This window comes from Pogoniulus pusillus, chromosome 3 (assembly GCF_015220805.1).
Source record: "Pogoniulus pusillus isolate bPogPus1 chromosome 3, bPogPus1.pri, whole genome shotgun sequence".
Taxonomy (NCBI): Eukaryota; Metazoa; Chordata; class Aves; order Piciformes; family Lybiidae; genus Pogoniulus; species Pogoniulus pusillus.
In genome coordinates this window covers 5,020,096-5,041,478 of record NC_087266.1, presented here as the reverse complement: position 1 = coordinate 5,041,478, position 21,383 = coordinate 5,020,096, and the positions used below count along the sequence as shown (strand labels likewise).

Sequence of the window (21,383 nt, the reverse complement as noted above, 5' to 3'; positions counted from 1 at the left end):
TTTTGTAAGAAAAAGGGGGGGAAGTATTCATTCTACAAGTTTGTTATACTGAGGTCTTAGCCCATCTTGGGTCCCAGGCTCTGATGGATATGCTAGTAAGTTGTAGATGCCAGTAATCTGCTTATGGCATTTCATTATGCAACCACTAGAAGTGAGAAATCTTCCTAAGTGCCATTTTCTTGTGACTTGAAATTTGTATATAATATATGCTGCCACTACAGAACTATTCATTGTCATTCGAATTCTGAGGTTGGTAGCTGTGACAACATGCCTAGGGAGAATACTGCTGACATGCATATCCCTTCAGAGAGTGGTTTTGTTCCAGCTCCAACAATGAAAACTGATATCAGTCTTTCAGTGAAAGGGAAATATTCGTCATGCTAGGAGAACAGAAGGAGAGGGAAAGAGATGCATATTAACAAGTGGACTCGATAAAACAAGCCTGAAAAAGAAACAAAGGACTGGAAAAGAAACAACTGCTTATTTCGTTTGCAGGAATGGAAGACACAGCCTGCAGCAAGAGATGCAGTAAGTAACTGGTGATAAAGGCCACATATCTTTATTCAAGAGAACACTTCAGGATGTCCCAAAACCAGAGAACTGAGTGCTATCCTGAGCAGGATTACTGTTGTCTTGTTTTGTTTATTTCAGAACCGTTGGGAACTTGTCACAAGTGACAAAGGCTGGTGAATATAGGACATTCTGTAAATGATTCTTCTTTTGTTTGTTTTTCTTTTTTTTTCCCTTGCCATTTCCTCTCTTTAGATCTGAACTTCTAGCACAAGTACAGTAAAAAAAAAAAAAAAGGATGGAAGGAAATAAAGAAGAGAAATCAGAAGAGCAACTTACAGAACCTGAATCAGCTTTTCCAGAAGTCTTACTGGAATTTCAGTAGGTTTAATATATCAAACTTTTCACTTGTACAGAATACTCTGGCATACTCTGAAGTTGCAAGATCACACTTGATTGTAATTTTTTAGGGTTCCTTGGTGTTTTCAGAGGTATGTAGTTACTAGTCAGACCCTTAAGACCTACAGTTTGCTCTCTTGATGCCTCCGAGAGTGAAGCACAAAGGAAATTGGTTTATTTTGGTAATAATGGAGGGATGACTTCAAGGTCTCTTAAAATCAAAGAAAAATAAACGCCAAATAGGCAATATCTGAAGTAGCTACAAAATAGTTAGATTTATTTGATCTCCAGTCTTTTGAGGGGATGATTAAAAGGAGAAAAAATAAAATTGGTGACTTTAACAGAATCACAGAATTGGCAGGGATGGAATGGACCTCAAGGATCACCTAATTCCATACATTTTCTACTAGATCAGGTTGCCCTGAGGCCCATCCATCTTAGCCTTAAAAAATCCCAAGGATGGGACTTCTACCACCTCTTTGGGCAACCTGTTCCAGTATCTCACTACCTTCCTGGTGAAGTATGTCTTCCTAATGTCTAAATCCTCTAGTTTGGATCCATCCCCACTAATTCTGTCACTACCTGACATCCTAAAAAGTCATTCACCAGCTTTCTTGTAGGCCCCCTTCAAATACAGGAATACAAGCCACAATAAGGTCTCCTTGAAGCCTCTTCTCCATACTGAACAGCCCAAACTCTCTCAGGCTTCGTAGGAGAGTTGCTCTAGCTCTCTGATCATCCTTGTGGCCCTTCTCTAGACACGTTCCAGCATGTACATAGCCTTCTTATAGTGGGGGCTCCAGAACCAGATACAGTATTCCAGGTGGGGTCTCAAAAGAGTAGGGTAGAGGGAGAGAATCACCTCCCTCAACCTACTGGTCACACTTCTCTTTATGCAGCCCAGGATACGGTTGGCTTTCTGGGCTGCAAGTGCACACTGCTGGCTTGTGTTGAACTTCTCATCCACCAGCAACCTCTTCAGGGCTGCTGTCAAGCAAGCCAGTGCATGGCCTATATTGAGGGCTGGAATTTCCTTGTCCCAGATGCAGGACCCTGCACTTGGTCTTGTTGAACCTCGTGGGGTTGACATGGGCCCACCTTTCTATCCTGTCCAGGTCTCTCTGGATGGCATCCCTTCCCTCCAGCATGTCAGCTGCACCACACATCTCTTGATAAAAAAGAGCTTAAAAGGGAAAAATCCCAGCAGTGTCCAATATTGAACCAGTATTTAGGGAGCAAGGAGTACCACCACCTTGGTGTAAAAACTGAAGAGCAACCATATATAGTTTGGAGACATCTATAAGACTTTACAGGAGTTGAGTGGGATTTCCTATTTCATTTTACAAAGAACAGAGCAAAGCAAGCTGGATTTAGCTGAATTTCATCACAAATAAATGCCATCTAAAAAGTCAACAAACCAACCCATCTATTTTGCTAAGAAACAACTGAACTGAATTAGTTGCCTAAGACAAAACCAACAATGCTTTCTGATGAAAATATTTGTATGCATATTCAAACAGCCAAGCAAACTCATTTGCCTGAAGAGCCTTCCACTGAAATGGGTGCTCTATTAACACAGGATGTTTAGTTTCTACAGCAACAGGAGAAGAAAAGGGGGGAAAAATACTGCTTCTCTCTTTGTCTTTTCCCCTCTCTCCTCTCTTTCACTCCTCCCTCTCACTTTTCACCTCTGTGATCCATAACTTGATTGAACAAAGCAGCATGGAGGGAAGTGTTGTTTCTAGATTATTAAATTATCTCTCTGAAACCTAATATACAGAGAATAATATCAGGAAATATCAGTCAAGCTGCTTTGTAGCTTTAATCTGACAAATACCATAGAAAAGTAATCTAAAGAGGAGAATTCCAATATGTATCAGGCAAAATAGCAAATTTTACTCATACATTTTTGACATTAACAAAGTGACAGATAGACTACCACTTCATGGAAAATCTTAAAGCAGCAGAAACTGTGTCCAGTTCTGGGCTCCTCAATTCAGGAGAGATGCTGAGATACTGGAGCATGTCCAGAGCAGGGTAATAAAGCTAGCGAGGGGCCTGGAACACAGCCCTGTGAGGAGAGGCTGAGGGAGCTGGGGTTGTGCAGCCTGGAGAAGAGGAGGCTCAGGGGTGATCTCATTGCTGTCTACAAGTACCTGAAGGGAGGCTATAGCCAGGTGGGGTTTGGCCTCTCGCAGGCAACCAGCAACAGAACAAGGAGACACAGTCTCAAGTTGTGGCAGGGAAGGTCTAGGCTGGATGTTAGGAGGAAGTTGTTGCCAGAGAGAGTGATTGGCATTGGAATGGGCTGCCCAGGGAGGTGGTGGAGTCACCGTCCTTGGAGATGCTCAGAAAATGCCTCAAGAAAAGACTGGATGAGGCACTTAGTGCCATGGTCTGGTTGATTGGATGGGGCTGGGTGCTAGGTTGTACTGGATGATCTTGGAGGTCACCTCCAACCTGGTTGAGTCTATGATTCTATATCTATTCAAATGAGCCAAGCAATATGATGTAAAGAGAATCATTTCAGTAGTATTTGTGCCTAGTTTAAATAGCATTCCTCTATCTTTTGTTCTTGTAAGAATATCTCTTTCTTTACTCTTTCTCCGCAGAGTTGAGACAAAAGAAGCAGCAATTGATGAGCTTTTGTTTTCTCTGAAACATGTGGAAAAAAAGAACAAAGAATATCGTGAAAGAGTGAGTGACCATGCATCCTTCTCCCACATTTGATATGTGGTATTCCAACCCACAGAATTAATTTTATTCTTTTAGTCCTCATACTAGGTTCACTGGAACTAGTCATTCCTGTGAATTACTTACAGACAATGAAACTACAGTTAGTGAGTCTATACATACTAAAAGTTGGTGTTACCTGAATTAAATGTGACACAAAGCATAATTGTTCTAACCATGCAAGAAAAGGAGCTGCAGAAGCAGAACATTGCAGAATAGGAGTCAGCAGTAAGGCAGAGAGAGTTCAGTGAAGGTGTTTTCCAATGCACAAGGGATCCTCAGTAGCCAAGTATTTAATCAATAACAAATCAATAACAAATTTAATCTTACTCAGCAACAAACAGGACAGTAAGCTCCCTTCCAGTAGGTAACTACTGCAACACATTCCTTTTAAACTGTCATAGAATCATAGAATCAATGAGGTTGGAAGAGACCTCCAAGATCATCCAGTCCAACCTAGCACCCAGACCTAGCCAATCAACTAGACCATGGCACTAAGTGCCTCAGCCAGACTTTTCTTCAACACCTCCAGGGATGGTGACTCCACCACCTCCCTGGGCAGCCCATTCCAATGCCAATCACTCTCTCTGCCAACAACTTCCTCCTAACATCCAGCCTATACTTCCGCTGGCACAACTTGAGACTGTGTCGCCTTGTTCTATTGCTGGTTGTCTGGGAGAAAAGACCAACCCCCACCTGACTACAACCTCCAACATCAATAAAGATGTTGAACAGCACTGGGCCCAGCACTGATCCTTGGGGAACACTGCTTAGTTGCAGTGAAAATTGAACAAAGAAGACAGAGCATCACATAACTATCTAGGTGCAACTTTTAGCACTGCTTGATTAAGACTCACTTTCTTAGGGTTTAAGAGTTGTGTTGGGTAATTTTCAGAACAAGGTTTTACAACTACTGCACTTGAGAGATACTTTAAAGAGCTGTATATAAAGAATTGTAATATGGCACCTGGTGATGACAGAGTGAACTGTGGAAGTGGATATATGTACAGACACCTAATAAAATTGGTTCAAATCACTCAATCCTGAAACTGGATCGTGGTAAAACAGTGCTGCACCCTGCACTTCCTGTAGCAGCAAAACATTGAAATAAACAATGTCCTTCCCATACCTGGTGCTCCTCTGCTTTTCTAAGCATCTGTTTAGCTTTCCTTGGTGTCCCTTTCAGTCTTGAAGCCTGCATGGTGTTTCATTTGTGACCTTACCTATCAGTGGAAGTGACATTTGACTCTTTGCAGACATATGAAGTCTCTTACGGTTGTTCCCCCAGTTTGCTGCTATTTCATATTCTCTCAAAGAGTCCTTCATATTTTAGACCGCAGGATACTTCAGGGCATACTTGAAGTGCTACTTCCTTAATTTACCCATGTTTTGACAGTTTTTGGAGTTCATACCTTTGTTTTCTGTTTACATTTCTGAGTGGCTTAGAGTTTTGTCTTTCTGGAGGTCAGGAATGCTTGAAAGTCTCTACTGTGTAGTTACTGTTACTGTTTGGCTGGTGTGGTTATTTGCACCTTTGTGGTCCCCTTTGGGAGCAAACATACACAATCAGTAATTTCAGATCATGGTAGATAGAACTATCCCAGCTCTGACAACACTCTCTACTGTAGTTATATGCAAATGACCTGACTGTCTGATGACATTTCTATATGCAGGTGCTATGTTCCTAGGAAGGATGTTGATGTGATGTAAATAACTCCTACCAAAAAAGTACTGTTATTAAATTGATCCACAAGGAACTTTCTTTTCAGGCAATGGAAGGCTACTGATGTATTGCACCAAGTGCTGCAGTTGTTTGTCTCTCATTTCCTTCTAATGGTCTTCTGAGACTTGCAAACCCTCTCTTCAGCTCCATCCTTTCCAAATATGAAGACTAGGTGTTCTGCTGAGTATTTTTGCAGTGCATCCTGGCACTAGGGCAGGCTTTACTTTTTATCATCACTTGTTACTTTGAAAAGTGATTTGAAACTGTTTTAATACATTCCTTGTCTTCTGTTGTTCTTTCATAGAATGACCTTCTGAAGAAAGAACGTGAGACACAGATCAAGAGGATACTAAGACAGCTGGAAGATGAGGAGAGAGAACAAGATGAAAAGGAGGTTGTAACTAGCGATGATGTAGAAGAGTCACTGAAAACAAAATGTCAGTATGTTAAGGACAAAGAGCAACTTCTGAAAGGTATGTTGTGAGTTAGGGAAGTGGGGATTGTAGCTGATGCAGCCAGGATTGACTACTTCTTTTTAGTATTTTAAATAGAGACCAAATTTCCTTGTTGCATGAAAAGCATAAGGCTTTTCCTTCCTAAAATTAAGCTCTCTCAACGTGGTGTGCGATTTTGGAGGGCTTATACATAAGTAACTGTTTCTTCTGTGTGATATATATTGCTCTACCAGTACAGAGGCTTGATTTTTTTTCCTGTAAGATTGAAACTTATGAAAGCCCTGTGTAGTAATTCTACTGGAGGATTTGTAAAGAAAACATATTGATGGCAGCAAAAATGACCAGTTTTGATTGTTGGAAGTTTTGGCTGCCATCCCTGTGATGTTCTGTGGGGATACTTGTGTCTTTGGTTACAACATTTCAGTGGGAACTGTTGTCTTTCCTTGGCAGAGTAGGGTCAAGCTGTGTTCAGCAGCAATGGTGACCCCCAACACTATGCAAGGCTATCATGTTGTAATGTAATATAGAAGAATCATCCTTTGTTGTCCAATCCTAATGAAAGTTCCTTTATTAAAACATTTGATGAAGTTGTAATGATTACGAAGTATCAGTTCAAGAAATCGATAATTAAATTGTTCTTATTTTAATAGATCTGCACTCCCAAATTGAAGAAACTGAACAAAGACTTTTAGCAAAGCAGAAAGAAAGAGATTACTGGTTGGAGTACAAAAATGTGGAAAGAAAAGTACAGGCCATGAGGATTATAAATCTGGGAAAAGACATTAAAGAAGTGAAAGATCACCTTAACAGAGCTAAAGGTCAGTTTATAACTGGTGTATCATAGAATCAAAGAATCAACCAGGTTGGAAGAGACCTCCAAGATCATCCAGTCCAACCTATCACCCAGCCCTGTCCAGTCAGCTAGACCATGGCACTAAGGCCTCAGCCAGGCTTTTCTTGAACACCTCCAGAGATATCGACTCCACCACCTCCCTGGGCAGCTCATTGCAATGCCAATCTCTCTCTCTGGCAACAACTTCCTCCTAACATCCAGCCTATACCTCCCCCAGCACAACTTGAGACTGTGTCCCCTTCTTTTGTTGCTGGTTGCCTGGGAGAGGAGGCTGACTCCCAGCTGGCTACAGCCTCCCTTCAGGTAGTTGTAGACAGTAATGACGTCACCCCTGAGCCTCCTCTTCTCCAGGCTAATCACCCCCAGCTCCCTCAGCCTCTCCTCACAGGGCTGTGTTCCAGGCCTCCAGTATCTCAGCATCTCTCTTGAATTGAGGAGCCCAGAACTGTACACAGGACTCAAGGTGTGGCCTGACCAATGTTGAGTACAGGGAAGGAATAACCTCCCTTGTCCTACTGGCCACACTGTTCCTGATCGAGGCCAGGATGCCATTGGCTCTCTTGCCCACCTGGGCACACTGCTGGCTCATGTTCAGCTGCAATCTACCAGTACCCCAAGGTCCCTTTCTGCCTGGCTGCTCTCCAGCCACTCTGTTCCTAGCCTGTAGCACTGCTTGGGGTTGTAATTCAAGTCTTACAGGCTCTTTGTGCATGTATTGCTTGCAGGAATTAATTACATTATGAAGTCAATTTGAGGTGAAGTTGTAGTCATTTCTGTCAAACGTTCCAAGAAAATACACCCAAGCTGGGCTTCATACTGCTGGAGGAAGTCTTTTTTGCTCTGTCTATGTGGAACTGATAAAGTTACAGAATATATAAGCATTTAAAGAAACAGATGAGCTTGTCTTCCAATATTTTTTTAACAGCAGTTTTCTAAAAACAAGTCTACATCTATTTAGGTCACCTACACATCACACTCCACTAGCAGTTGTGGCTGAAAATGTTGACTCCACTCTTGTTTCTCATCATGCTATAAGCACATTACATGTTGCAAACTCCTTTGACAGGAAAGCAGCATGAGCTCATTCTTGGAACAGTAACAGTCTTTTCAGCTGAGCATACAGATTTAAATGCAGAATTAGGGGGAGCTGTTTAACCAGTGTTCTGAACTTTGCTACCTAGTTGCATAGTGTGGTGTATGAGGCACTGCAAAATTGCGAGTACAGCCATATGCAAACATTGGAAAGTGTTTATAGTGACACTACAGGGGAATTAAAATTTGAGAGCTTATGTATTCTGGTACTGAGTGCTTTACAATGACATCTTTACTACTGCATTATTTTAAAATAATCTAACTATTTTTGCTGGTGCATAACCCATATTTCTAATGGGAGAGGGATGTCTTGGTTTTCTTTCTTGATGTCCCTCTCAGTATGCATGACTGCAGCCAAGCAGCTGGTAGTAACAGGCAGTGACACTGCTCGAAGGGTCTCTGTATATTCTGTGCCAACCATTACCAGGCATCAACTACTGTGGATAAGAGCCAGCTTAGCTATCTTTTTGTCCCTCAATACATATTTTATCACAATTAAGGTCTGCACTGTTTTCTGCATTGATAGGCAGCTTGTCAGATACCCATCTCTGCATTCAGGAGAGGCTGATGTTTTTCACCGTGTGTTTTCCACATTCTTAATCAGTTTTGAACTTTGCTATACAGCTGCTGAAATAGGAAATGAAAACAAGAATGGGCTTTTACATAGAATGCCAGAATGAGCCAGTAGGAACATTCAGCCTGACCTCCTTCATGTCACAGGGTGCAGAGTCAAAAATGTGTGGTTGGATGGCAGTGTATTTATAGAAAGACTGTTACAGAGGTGCATATATCAGTTGCCTAATTAATATACTGCAAATAATGCTGCTAGTACTGAATGCTAACATTCTACTTTAATCACCTTCTGAAAATCAAACTTAGAAAGTGGCTGGGGAGTGGAGTCTTTCAACATACTGAGAAAAATTGAAACTTAACAACGTTCCAGAGTGATGCAGGAGCAAACTGGCTTTGTTCACTCCTCAGATATTAGGGAATAACCACAGGTAAAGAGACTTCTGCCTCTGTAGGTACCACTGAAGGGCTTGACACCTGTGCAGTTCTCGTGGTCTGGAGATGACATTTTAAACAAAATTGCTGGAAGAGAGAGGAAGCAAAAGAGATCCATATGTCTTACCTGAGGTGTAGAGAAAACTGTTGCAGTGAGAGAGTTAGGGAAAACAGCCTCCCTAGAAGCAGCAGATATGCCTGAACAGTTCTCCTTTTTCTTCATTCTCTCTGGTTGTGTGGCTGTCAGAAAGAATGAAGAGATTAATTAATTATACTGTGTAAGTAATTCCATTCCATTTCATTCTGCCAAGTCTAGGTGGTGGATTGATTAAGGCAAGCCAACTTCCACAGTGTTAAATTAAAAACTAATGCACAGCTAATGCAGCTTTCATATTTGACTGCCTTTGTCGGTGAGGCCATGACCACATACTCATTGAGAGCCAGATCAGCAGTAGGCTACATCCAACATAAGTGCAGAGCTAGGCTGAATTTCAAGCCTCCAGAATAAGTGTGAAATGCCTTCCTTTGAAGAAAATTACTGCAGTCTCCTTCATTCCTTTAGAAAGGAGAAAGTACCAGACAGCAACAGGCTGTTTAGGGTAGCACAAAAACAACAGGAGGGAAGGATGAAATAATTACATAGCAAGTGGCTAGAATCTGAAGCCAAACAAATTCTGTTTGATGGAAGACACACTTTCAGAATAATGGCCAGAAGTAATGTTGGAAGCAAATCACTGAGGCAATTGCCACATTCTACCTTTTTGTCCTGTTGTCAACTCAGAATCCCCCGATAGGATTAGATAGGTCAGAAAATTTATTAGGCTCTTTATAATAACTGATTAAAAAAATTGCTAAACAAATCTCTCACGACTCCAGCAGCTCTGCTATTGACAGAGACAACATTTAGCATTAAGATACCACTATGAATATTTTAGCAGAGAATTGCTCATTTAGCAGTGAAATGCTCAGCTGTTGTACATATTGAGAGACATGTGTAAAGCACTTCAGGTTTTTAGTTTTATAGATAGCATTACTGTCCTTTGGGTTCAGCAGGACAATTTATATGGAGAAGAATGTTTGAATCCCTTTCTGTGGAGCACCTATGCATGTGGTGCTGGCTGTGAAGTCTACAGGATCACAGGATGTTAGGGGTTAGAAAGGACCGCCATAGATCATCGAGTCCAACCCTCCGGCCAGATCAGGACCATAGAATCTAGCACAGGTTGCACAGGAATGCATCTAGATGGGTCTTGAAAGTCTCCAGAGAAGAAGACTCCACAACATCTCTGGGGAGCCTGTTCCAGTGCTCCATGACCCATACAGTAAAGAAATTCTTCCTCATGTTGAGGTGGAACTTCTTGTGCTGTAGTTTATAACCATGACCCCCTGTTGTATCACAGGGCACAACTGAGAAGAGCCTGTCCACTCCCTCTTGACACCCAGCCCTTGGATATTTGTAAACATTTGTTAGATCCCCTCTAATTCTTCTCTTCACCAGACCAAAAAGCCCCAGATCCCTCAGCTTCTCCTATAAAGGCACATGCTCCAGCCCCTTAATTATCTTCGTCGCCCTCTGTTGGACTCCTTTGGGTAGATCCCTGTCCCTCCTGAAGAGGGGAGCCCAGAACTGGATGCAGTATTCCAGGTGAGGTCTCACCAGGGCAGAGTAGAGGGGAAGGAGAACCTCCCTCGATCTTCTGGACACTCTTCTTGGTGCCGTCTTGGCCACAAGGACACATTGCTGTCCCATGGATAGCTTGTTGTCCACCAGGACTCCTAGGTCCTTCTCCACAGGGCTGCTTTCCAGCAGATCACCTCCCAGTCTTGTTCTGGTGCATTTTCTTGTTCCGGTGCATTTTCTTGTTCCCTCCCAGGTGCAGGACTCTGCACTGACCCCTGTCACTGGGTTCCACTTTGCCCAACTCTCCAATCTGTCCAAGTCTCACTGAATGGCCACACAGCCTTCAGGTGTGTCAGCCAAGCCAAGTTCCAGCTTAGGAACAACAATTATCCATTTGTTGTCAGGAGAAATTGATGTCAAATAAATATTTCTGATTTGTGTCTCTTTGTTTTGAAGAACATTATAGAAGAGCTTTAGAAGCTGTGGAAGAAGAAAAGGACAGAGTGCTTGAGAGGCATGTGGAGTTAAGCAAGGAACAGGCTCCTGAGGTATTCCTTCTGCCTTTTTTAAAAGTACTAACTGTCATTGTTAGGATTTATTTTAACTTGGAAATATTCTAATAAATGGAGAGTAAAATTAACTGGAAATAATCTTATTAAATATAGCATTGGCTACTATTAAACACACATGTACTTTTTGTTTCCCTTACATCAGACCAACAGTGAGTGTATGTGAAGATGTTTCACAAATGAGCTATGGAAAACTGGGGCCACCATTCACTGAAATGACTTGTTCAAGAATGTGTTCATTCTGCTGTGACTTAGGTTTTGGTGTTTGCATTGATTTTGAAAACCAGTGACACACTAAGAGATTGTCTGCTGGATGTTAGGAGGAAGCTGTTGGCAGAGAGAGTGATTGGCATTGGAATGGGCTGCCCAGGGAGGTGGTGGAGTCACTGTCCTTGGAGATGCTCAGAAAATGCCTGGCTGAGGCACTTAGTGCCATGGTCTAGTTGACTGGCTAGGGCTGGGGGATAGGTTGGACTGGATGATCTTGGAGGTCTCTTCCAACCTGGTTGATTCTATGATTCTATGAAATGTGCATCCATTTGAAAAAAATGTTCTTTTTCTTCTACTTGTAAATTACATTTTTAAAATACCAAACTAGTGCAATCTACAGTAAAGTTTAAGGTTCTTGATACATACATATTTTTAGTCATCCCTGCTAGCTCTGATTTGCAGACATGATTGACCCAGTGTTTCTAGTGATGACTCCTCACAAAACTCTAAGCATACTTCAGTATGATCACTGGCTGATCCCATTAGATATTTAAACTCCCTGACTTCAGTGCTGGAATTCAGTCACATGAGAACATAATCCAAAGGACTGTGATTATGGTGATCTACAGAGGCATCTTCCCTCCCAGATGTTCCTCTCCACTTACTGACAATAATTAAATTGTAACCTTGGCTGATTAGCATAGACCTCTATGTCTGTGCTTAAGTCACTTGTCATAGATCACTGCTGCCTCAGCTGTGATTTTTCTTGGGTTTTTTTTAGTAACTAAAGGTTTGGTTTCCTGAAAACAGGAAGATCTGAGCAGTAGTGGGAACACAGCAAAACTTGTTGGGCAAAAAGGAAATATCCTATTTTCATATGGGAAATTATAATATACTGGTAAATTGATTGACATATGAACTGTCCTGAGCAGGGTGATGGGGGAGAAACAGCTGGCATGGAGCTCTAAATCCCCTTGTAATCCCTCAGGGGATGTTACAGCCTGTTGTGTGGATGTTTCTTAATTATTTCCTGCTAAACAGCAGAAGGTTCTTTTTACAGTACGCAGCACTGTAAAAGTCCTGCTTTCATCTGAGATTATCTTAAATTGTGTTTTCTCAGAATGCTGTAAGATACTTAGACAAAAACATTTGCAGAGAAATTGAAGAGAATGCATGGCTAAAAGAAGAGGTAAGAGGATCACTTGTGTATAGTTTACCCTGGCTATTCATGTTTGAAATGCCACGGTCTCAGCCATAACCATTTTTCAGTGATGGGCCCCTGAAGACCTGCTTAGAAAAAGGAGAGCAATTTTCTTGCAATTAATCCATAAGCCTGAGTAGCATACAGTGTATGTGGTGAATAAAGGTAAAGATGAACATCTGCTTTCACAAAAGAAGGGCTCCTTTTCTTGCCTAAACAGTAAAGATGAACATCTGTTTTCACAAAAGGAGGAGTAATTTTCTTGCCCAAATAGTTATATGAAGGACTACAACGTTCCATACAATTAAGTATTGGTATCTGTGGAGACTGAAATATGATGTAGAATAAAGGCTCAACCATGTAAGAATTTGATGAGTGTGGGTTTGTCTTGCATTAAAGTTCTAGTGCTGCTGTGTTGAAAGAAAATGGATATGGATGTTGGAAACATTTCTGGAGAAAGCTTGAGAGCTTTAAATAGATATCCTGGAGATTAGTACACTGAAGAGAGGAAAATCAAAATTGTGTATAATTGTAATTTGTTACTTATTAGGTTTTATACTGTCCTTTGATGGGAAATCAGAGCTAGCTATTCTTGTCAAGAGAGAACTTATTTGTGAGCCAAATTTAAGGAACTATTTTTTTCCACAGTGGAAGTTGGGTTGTGCTTGTTCCAATCAATACAGGTTCTTTGTTGCCATCAGGTCTAAGCAAGAGACTGGAGGGAGGAAATATCCTTTCAGAGCTTTACAACCTCACAGTTTAAAACTGAGCAAAAGGGTTTGGGAAATTAATAAATGAACTCACTATTTTTCAGTGCCACATCAACAAACCTGGCAGAGATTTCTCTGTTTTACTTACTGGATTAAGATACTTGCCAGTATGCAGGGATACAGCTTTCCTTCTTCCTTTTAATGAGCTCTGAGCCCTACATCTTTAACTTTCCAGGGAGGTTATCCAAACCACAACTTCTGAGGCAATCAGGTAGGGGCCAGTAGGAAAGAGAATTAGTGTTTCAATCTGTAAAAAGCAAAGAGGAGCTTGAATCTATGTATCCTTATCACCAAATGAGCATGAATTCCCTTCCCATCTCTCTCTTTTACTGAACACAGAGAAATTTACACAGGTAGTATCAACAGGCCCTCACTTTAGAGTTGAGGGGTTTGGGTTTCTTTCCTCTCGACTAGAATTTTCCTAGGATGTGAATTAGTTTTCTGTGTTACTAGTTTCCTGTGTTATGAATTAGTGCTTTGGATTATTGTGGAAAACAAAGCTATTACCACTAACTTATCCAGGTCCTCTGAATTCAGTCATTCATTGTCTCTGCTTTTCTTACATGGATTAAATATTTTCTTTCAGGCTCATGTTTCTATGTTGCTGACAGCCTCTTTTGATATATTCTCTTGAGGAGATAACTCAAAAATTGAAGTTTTGTTCCTGTTAAAAATCTATCATTTCTTCAGTTTGGCCACTGAACTTGCCAAAACAGCCCTGAACTAGTTACCCCCAAACTTCAACAGATCTGGAGACTTCCGTCACATTTTTCCATGGCTACTGTGTCAAACCATGACAGTGTAAAGCTGCATCACTTCATCATGCCAAGCTGCATCCTGTTACTCGTTAATGTCTTCTTATTTTCACCTTTTTCAATCCCTGGCAGTAATAGGAAATACTTTTTAGCTGCAGTTCTGGATGATTATAGCTGGGTTCACTTTATTTTACTGAGAACAGAGGCATTCAGATCACTAAGTACTGCTTTGAACTGTGTGCGCAAGGCTAAGATTTCTGGGAAGATGTCTGTCCCATAGTACATTGCCCTTCCCAGCACTTGTACTTCAGGAAAAGTAAGTGGAATAGTGAGATCTGAATAACTGTCATTCTTTGGTTAATATAACTTCATGACCGGTCCAAGAGAAACTAGAACTTGGGGTGTAGTCCATGTCATGGCCAACTTAGACTGAAAGCTTCGCCAGTTCTGTGAAGGAAGGTTTTGTGCGTGGGCAGGAATTAGAAAAGCAACACTTGCTGAGAAGGAACCTGAAATTAACTCTGCAAAGAATTTTTTTCAGAGCTCTGATCTGATAGCAAAAATGAAAAAAATAACAAAGTTTACATCTCCTGGACCTGCTTGGCTACTGAGAAGGTTCTGCTGTCAGGGTTGCATCACCCAACTGTGTGGCTGTGACTGACAGAGTTGTGCCAGTAAAGGGTTCTAAAGAAAGATGTGAAAGAAACAGAGAGGCCATCCCTGTGCCTGAAAAGGTGTCTTTATGTTTCTCCACAAAATGCACAGTCTTGGGCAATTCAGCTGCATCCTTTTTAGGTGTGTGCTCTTAAGATAGTTACTATGAATGCTTTCCAGAATGTTAAGAGGATCCTTTTTCTTGAACTGTCAAAAGGTTAAGATATACCAAAAGGAAGTAAGTGATTTGAAAGCCTCTATTCAGCTCCTGGAAGAAGAAAATATCCGTTTAGTGACAAAACTGATTGACAGCAGACTTCAGAATCTGAGAGTACCCAGGTAAAATGATGTCTTTACAGACTCAGAAGTGATTTATGTGTTTTAAAAAAAGATGCTCCCTTCTCCTACCTCTAGAACCATTGAGGCTCTACCACAACCAAGTCAAGGTAGTTTTTTAGTTCATGGAAGGCAGGATTGGACTATGTGTGAGGTTTGTGACTCTGAAGGATGACAGTGACATTGTAAGCTCCTAAATTTTAAGACCTAGGGACACTCACTTTCTTTTAATGGGGATAATGTTGGATGATGCTTAGAAATATTTTCTTCCTGCTGTAATTGTCTCAGACCCAGCTGCTCAGACCAAGTGCTGAATAATAGATTTTTCCTTTACTGTTGGCAAAATGTTTAAGGATGTGAAGATTAATGTACAAATTTGCAATCTGAAGTAAAACAGAAGATCTGGTACTGAGTGAGGAAGAGACCTTGAGGCGGATGTAGTATTAGTATCTTTATATTGAAATTATTTAACTTATTCCCTAGAGGAAGATTAATTTAGCTGCAAAATGTCAACACAAGTGGTATCAAAAGCACAGTGTAACAATGGGGATGATCCATCTTCATTTTCCAATCCCAGCTCAGTGATTCCAGCCACACTGCATAAAAAAAGTTCCAAGTCTTAAGAAGTGACCATTTTTCTGTGCAAACTTTGGTCTGCTTTTAAGTGAGAGCTGCCAGCTGTGGTTTGAGTCTTGGACTGACTGGAGACTGTAACATTTGTTTCCTTTTAGTCTCATGGACATAGTTTAACTTGGGCAGTAAGAATAAAAAGGAAGAACTTATTAGCTGCTAAGCTACCTGGCTGCCTCCATTGCATTTTTAAACCATTCTGCTGTTCTGCATTTGTGGTTAAGCAGCAAATGGCTTTCAGAAAGGGTGTCCTCACCCTCACCCCAACAGATTGTACAGGACAACTTAAAGAAGAAGTTCAGACTTCTAATGCGAGTTTCACTTTATCTTCTTAATGTTATAGGCATTCGTTCCTCACCCAGGCAACTGGTCTGCAAGATGAATTTCCTAAGGATGAAGTGAAGAAAGTAGAGTGTAAAGAATATGCAGGTAATGCACATTCCAGCACCTTGTGAGATCTGATAAGTTAATGAACATTTTCCTACTTTTTGTTTCTTATTTTTTTAATCAAACTGTCTGTTTGACAGGGTGAACATTTTAATTTCCACTTAATTACAGCCATCACAGCAGTAATAGCTCACACTTGGCATTAAGAGGACAAACTACAATCTACCTGTAATACAGTTTTGGAATTGATGTTTAAATTGCTGAATGCAATTATTTTTATAGAGCTAGCCTGGGATTTGATTAACAGCATCAGTCGTCCTTTGTGTAGATGTGATTCATATCTTCATCAGTTCTTTACTGGTCCATATCATCATAACTTCATTGTATCTTGTCCCTGAGAGGACACTCTTGAACTCTGGCTTTCACTTGAAATGAATCTGATCTTGCATTCAGCTCATAGAGGTACACTGGAGTTAAACTATAAATAAATCCCTAGCTACAGCAGATGAAGATTCATGGAGCTCAGGCTGAATTGAAAATCTTGGTAAGCAGTACTGACTTTTGGGCAGATCTCAGAGTCACAGAAACATTCACGTTGGAAAAGACCCTCAGGACCACCAAGTCTAACTGATATCCCTACCCTACAAGTTTCACCCTAAACCATATCCCCAAGCACCACATCCAAATGACTTTTAAACACATGCAGGGTTGGTGACTCAACCACTTCCCTGGGCAGCCCATTCCAATGCCTGACCTCTCTTTCTGTGATAATGTCCAGTCTAAATCTACCCAATCAGAGCTTGAGGCTATTCGCTCTTGTTCTATCACTATTTACCTGTGAGAAGAGACCAGCAGCAGCCTCTCCACAACATCCTTTCAGGTAGCTGTAGACAGCCATGAGGTCTCCCCTCAGCTTGCTCTTTTTCAAACTCCATCTATTCTGGTACAAGTGCTCAGGAAAATAGTTATTTCATTAGTCAAGAAGGACTGAGTGTGCTTATTCATTCAGGGTGGTTTGTGTGGATTGCTTAGCATCTTGTCTTATGTATTTACTCTGTGTGAGTAAAGGCAAGAGGAGGAAAAAAAGAACAAAATTGATGAGTTGTGTTCCAAAAATTGAAGCCATTCAGTTATGAATACATGAACAAGTCTGTTGAAGTTCTGATCACTTCCAAACATAGCTGGACCTTTCTGGAACCATCAGGCAACAGCAAATATAGAACCACAGAATTGTGGAAGGCACCTCAAGGATCACCTAGTTCCACCCCCTGTGCCATGGGCTGGGACGCCTCACACTAGATCAGGTTGCTCAGAGCTTCTTTTAGCCTGGTCTTAAAAGACCTCCAGGGATGAGGCTTCCACCGCCTCCCTGGGCAACCTGTTCAAATGTCTCACCACCATCATGAAGAGCTTCTTCCTTACTGGGGGGAGCAGGTTTTATTCCAATAAGATGGGCTTGAATCACTGTCTCAGGCAAATGTAGCTTTGCAGTCTGTGTCTAGAATTGTCTATTACCATGACAATTGATCAGCTATAGATGTGAGCTCTTCAGAGAGTTACAAGTGTTTCAGGTACTTGTATATAAGTACATATAAAGATACATAAATTGTTACAGGAAAGATTGTACTTGGTTTTGCTGCCTTTCATGTTTTTTAACTATTCATGGCTATATAGAACTTAACTTGAACTGATAAAGGCTCATTTTTCCTCCTGGCCTGTCCCACAGACCCCTTACTTCTAACTTCCAATCAATTTCAGTCCCTGATCTTGATGAGAAATTGCAAACAGAAATAAATACAGAAAAATCAGTGTGCAATATCAACAGTTGGCTTGGATTGCCAATTAAAAATCTTATCAAGCTGTTCATTACACCACACTGGCCAACCCACATTAAAGATTGCAGGCTAGTGCCCATACTGAATACTAATTCTGATCTTCATAAAGCTTAACAGTTACATACACAGAATTGTTCATTTCTTTAAATAGCAAAAGCAGATGGAGAGGAAAGCCTCAGAAATGCCTCGGTCCCCTGTCAGGAAAAGAAGACCTTTTTAGAGATTGAATCTAAAATAGAGAATAAGAAGCCTCAAGACAGTGATGAGGAGCTGCAGGAAAAGCCTTTCCTTCCAACTCGTGACAGCTTGTTGTATGAAGATGAAAAAGATCTCCAGGTATGAGTTAAAGTAATTGAGTTTTTCACCGGCACGAAGTATTTCAGTGTAGAGCATGAGCTACTGCCAGCTTTCTGCTCCCAGTGGCGGTACAACAGGGAACCTCCCATGTCTTTTACCTGCTGTACAATCCAGATGCTTAATCATAGGCACCTAGTCCTGTTTGAGATGGTGAAGACCCTCGCTGTCCTCCAGATGTTAATCCAGAGGAGCACTTAGCTTCTGCCATACAGGCCAGCTTCACACGGATGTTTTTGATGCCTTAGGGCATTTCTGATAGCAAGAAACACAAGAAACACATTGAATGGTGTCCCAGGAGTCAGCATACATTGAGTTTCAGATCCTTTTTCCCCCCCAAGATTGCACATATTCTTGTCTGCTTAGATACTGGTCCTTTTAAAGCTTCTGTTGCATAGTGACATTAAAGGATTAACAAGTCCTTTTATCCTTCAGTGGAATGGTAGGATGAAGGTGTTCCTGAGTGCAAACATGAGGATGAGAGGATGGAATAGTAATGGTTATGTGTCAATAGGCAGAGTTTGTGTGGTTCTTGAAAGAGGTGGTGGCACCTATTTCAGGAGATCCTCCATCATAGGCTGTGAAAAGATGTTTCCTGGGTGCCCTTCAAACTACACTCTTGGGTTATGAAAACTTGAATGCATTTCTAAATGAACTAATTACTCTCAGAAAATGTCACACTACATCATCAATTTCTCCTGCAAATTAAAAAAGATCTGGACATGGTGCAGACTGCAAAGCCTGCTATGTACAAACACTTCTGTGTAGTGTTGCTTTACTTTCAAAAATTCTATTCAAACTTGCTCAATAATGATTTCAAAGGAAGACATCCCCCAAAAACCCTTAAAAAAACCCAACAGCTCTTTTATTTTCTAGAAATATGACATTAGCTTGATTAATACCCTGCAACATGTAATCAGAGAAATCATCCTGCTGCCTTGACCAGACACTAAACTTAAGTGTCTGAGGGGTGGGTGTCAAATGGATGAGGCCAATCTCTTTTTGCTGGCCACCAGCAATAGGACAAGGAGCAGCAGCTACAAACTGGAACATAGAAGGTTTCTCCTCAATGTAAGGAGGAACTTCTTTACAGTGAGGGTGACAGAGCACTGGAATGGGCTGCCCAGAGAGGTTGTGGAGCCTCCTTCTCTTGAGACTTTCAAAACCTGCCTGGATGCATTCCTGTGCAGACTACCCTAGGGGATCCTGCTCTCATGAGGTCCCTACCAACATCTAATATTCTGTGATTCTGATTCCTTGAGTGCCTCTGTCCTGAAGACTCATCACCCAGAAAATCTGAAGATTTAACAAAAAACTGTCCAGGTGTTTATTTCCTTGCAGTTGTTGGAGTCACTGTCCCTGGAGGTGTTAAAAAAAAAGACTGAATGAGGCACTCAGTGTCATGGTCTAGTTGATTGGACAGAGTTTGGTGATAGGTTGGATTGGATGATCTTGGAAGTCTCTTCCAACCTGGTTGATTCAGGTTGGATTCTACTTTCTTCCTGCTTTATTAAATAGAGGTGGTTCAAGAGCTTGCACTGCAAGGTTCCTGCTTTGACCTCCCTGGCCATATGGCCCTGCTCCTGCCCTAAGTGGACCTGTAGTGCACACTGGCAGATTGACTCTCTAACCCAGCAGAAAAATTGCCTTTTTTCCCTCCTCATGAATCAGTTTTATGTTGGGTTAGTCAACCAAATTGAGTCAGAGGTTTGGAGAAGCCCAAAGCCAGCAGAGACATGGTGGAAGCACATGGCTGGATTTGGGCCTCTCTCTTGGCAGACGTGAGCTGTTGGATTAGCTTAATTCTTCTCAAACACTAAACTTGGGAACAGAACTTGGTTTGGAAAGAAAGTAGGCTGCAGTCTCCTAGGATGAGCTGGCTTGTAAACCAAGCCCATTAACACTGACACTGCTGAACACAGCAACACCAGGACAGCATCTTCATAGCTCCTTTTGAAAAGAAAGCTGCTGGACTGATTTTTTTTTTGTTGTGATTTGTTTTGGTTAAGAATGGCCACTTTTCACATAATTGCAGAAGAATATTCTTTCTTCTTAAGGGATACGTAAACCTGGATCCTTTGGAGACAAACCTGATGTGTGTGGTTGGAAAAACAATGCCTATTCATAAAGAACCAGAAGAAATGTTAAGCATGGGCCAGAGAGATGATGCTGCTGGTAAATCAGATGGGCACATCACAGCTCAGATGATAAGGGCCCTATGTCAAGAAAAGGTTCAGTGAAGAAGAGAGGAACTGGACTGCTCCCATGGAAATGTAACATTCTTAGTTCATTAAATATCTGCTCTGTTCTGCAAGTACTGTATGGCACTGGGCTTTATGGAAACTGTTTCTGAGTGTCCAAATCATGATTTATATACAGGGGTTTAATGAGAGGTCTATCTGTGTGCACATGGCTAACTGAAAGGCTGCTTGCCTTGGCACTTTCAAAACTCCTGTGTACTTCTTGGGCTTCTGCATCCAAGTAGCTGCACAGATACCTAATAACTTGGATCCTTAAATATTTAGCTTTTGTGGCTCCCACTTGCAGTCAATCAGATGTAGAAGTCTCCTCTTGATCACCCACTGAAGGGGTAAATGCAGGCTGCCATAGAAGATAGAACTGTCACAAAATGCTTAATACTCTGCTAGAGCAGAATCTAATTTATACAAGCATGAGTCAACTCTTGCTAGAAGTTGAACATTCAAATGCATTTTTCTGTCTGCATAAACCTCCTACAGAAATATATTGAAATTACCAAAAATATAGGGAAAAAACCCCTCATAAACCCAAGAAACAAACAAAAAAAAATCCCACCCCACACCCAAAAACCAAACCAAACCCATAAGCATGAAAATATTCAAAGTTTTAAATATTCTGCTTATTAGACTTGGCTAAATGTGTTGTGTAACCCTGTAGCTGTAGTTTGTGGCTGGTCTCTCTGGACTTTAGTGCATTGACTTGCTGGGGATTGTTCCACTCTCACTGCACACCCTATCATGTATACACAGCAGAGTTCCTAACCACAGCCACAAGCAAGCCTCTGACCTGTGCATTTCCTATTTGTAGACTTGAGAAAGCATGGAAGAATCCAATTTCAACCCCTGTCAGGTTAACCAGCTGTTTGGAGTAAGACTTTTAAGAAAGTTAAGCATTTTAAGCAAGCTGGATCTATGCAGTGCCTCATCTTGTCTGGTACTTCAGTGCAAACAGTTCTCATTCTTCAAGCTAGCTAAGCTGTTCCTGCCCAGCAGCATCTCCTCGACTTGCAGGTGAGTTGAACTGTTCTTTGGG

General features: G+C 41.4%; 1 protein-coding gene across 1 annotated transcript; it reads left to right on the top strand.

The window, feature by feature from the left end:
• The first annotated feature begins 807 nt into the window (after positions 1-807).
• CCDC83 (coiled-coil domain containing 83) lies at positions 808-20,406 on the top strand. The gene is made up of 10 exons (XM_064140364.1): positions 808-891; positions 3,522-3,606; positions 5,670-5,838; positions 6,471-6,638; positions 10,848-10,939; positions 12,291-12,359; positions 14,768-14,889; positions 15,860-15,945; positions 17,890-18,074; positions 20,150-20,406. The coding sequence occupies exons 1-10, from the start codon at positions 809-811 to the stop codon at positions 20,330-20,332; spliced, it is 1,242 nt and encodes a 413-aa protein (XP_063996434.1). The 5' UTR covers position 808; the 3' UTR covers positions 20,333-20,406.
• The last annotated feature ends 977 nt before the right edge of the window (positions 20,407-21,383 follow it).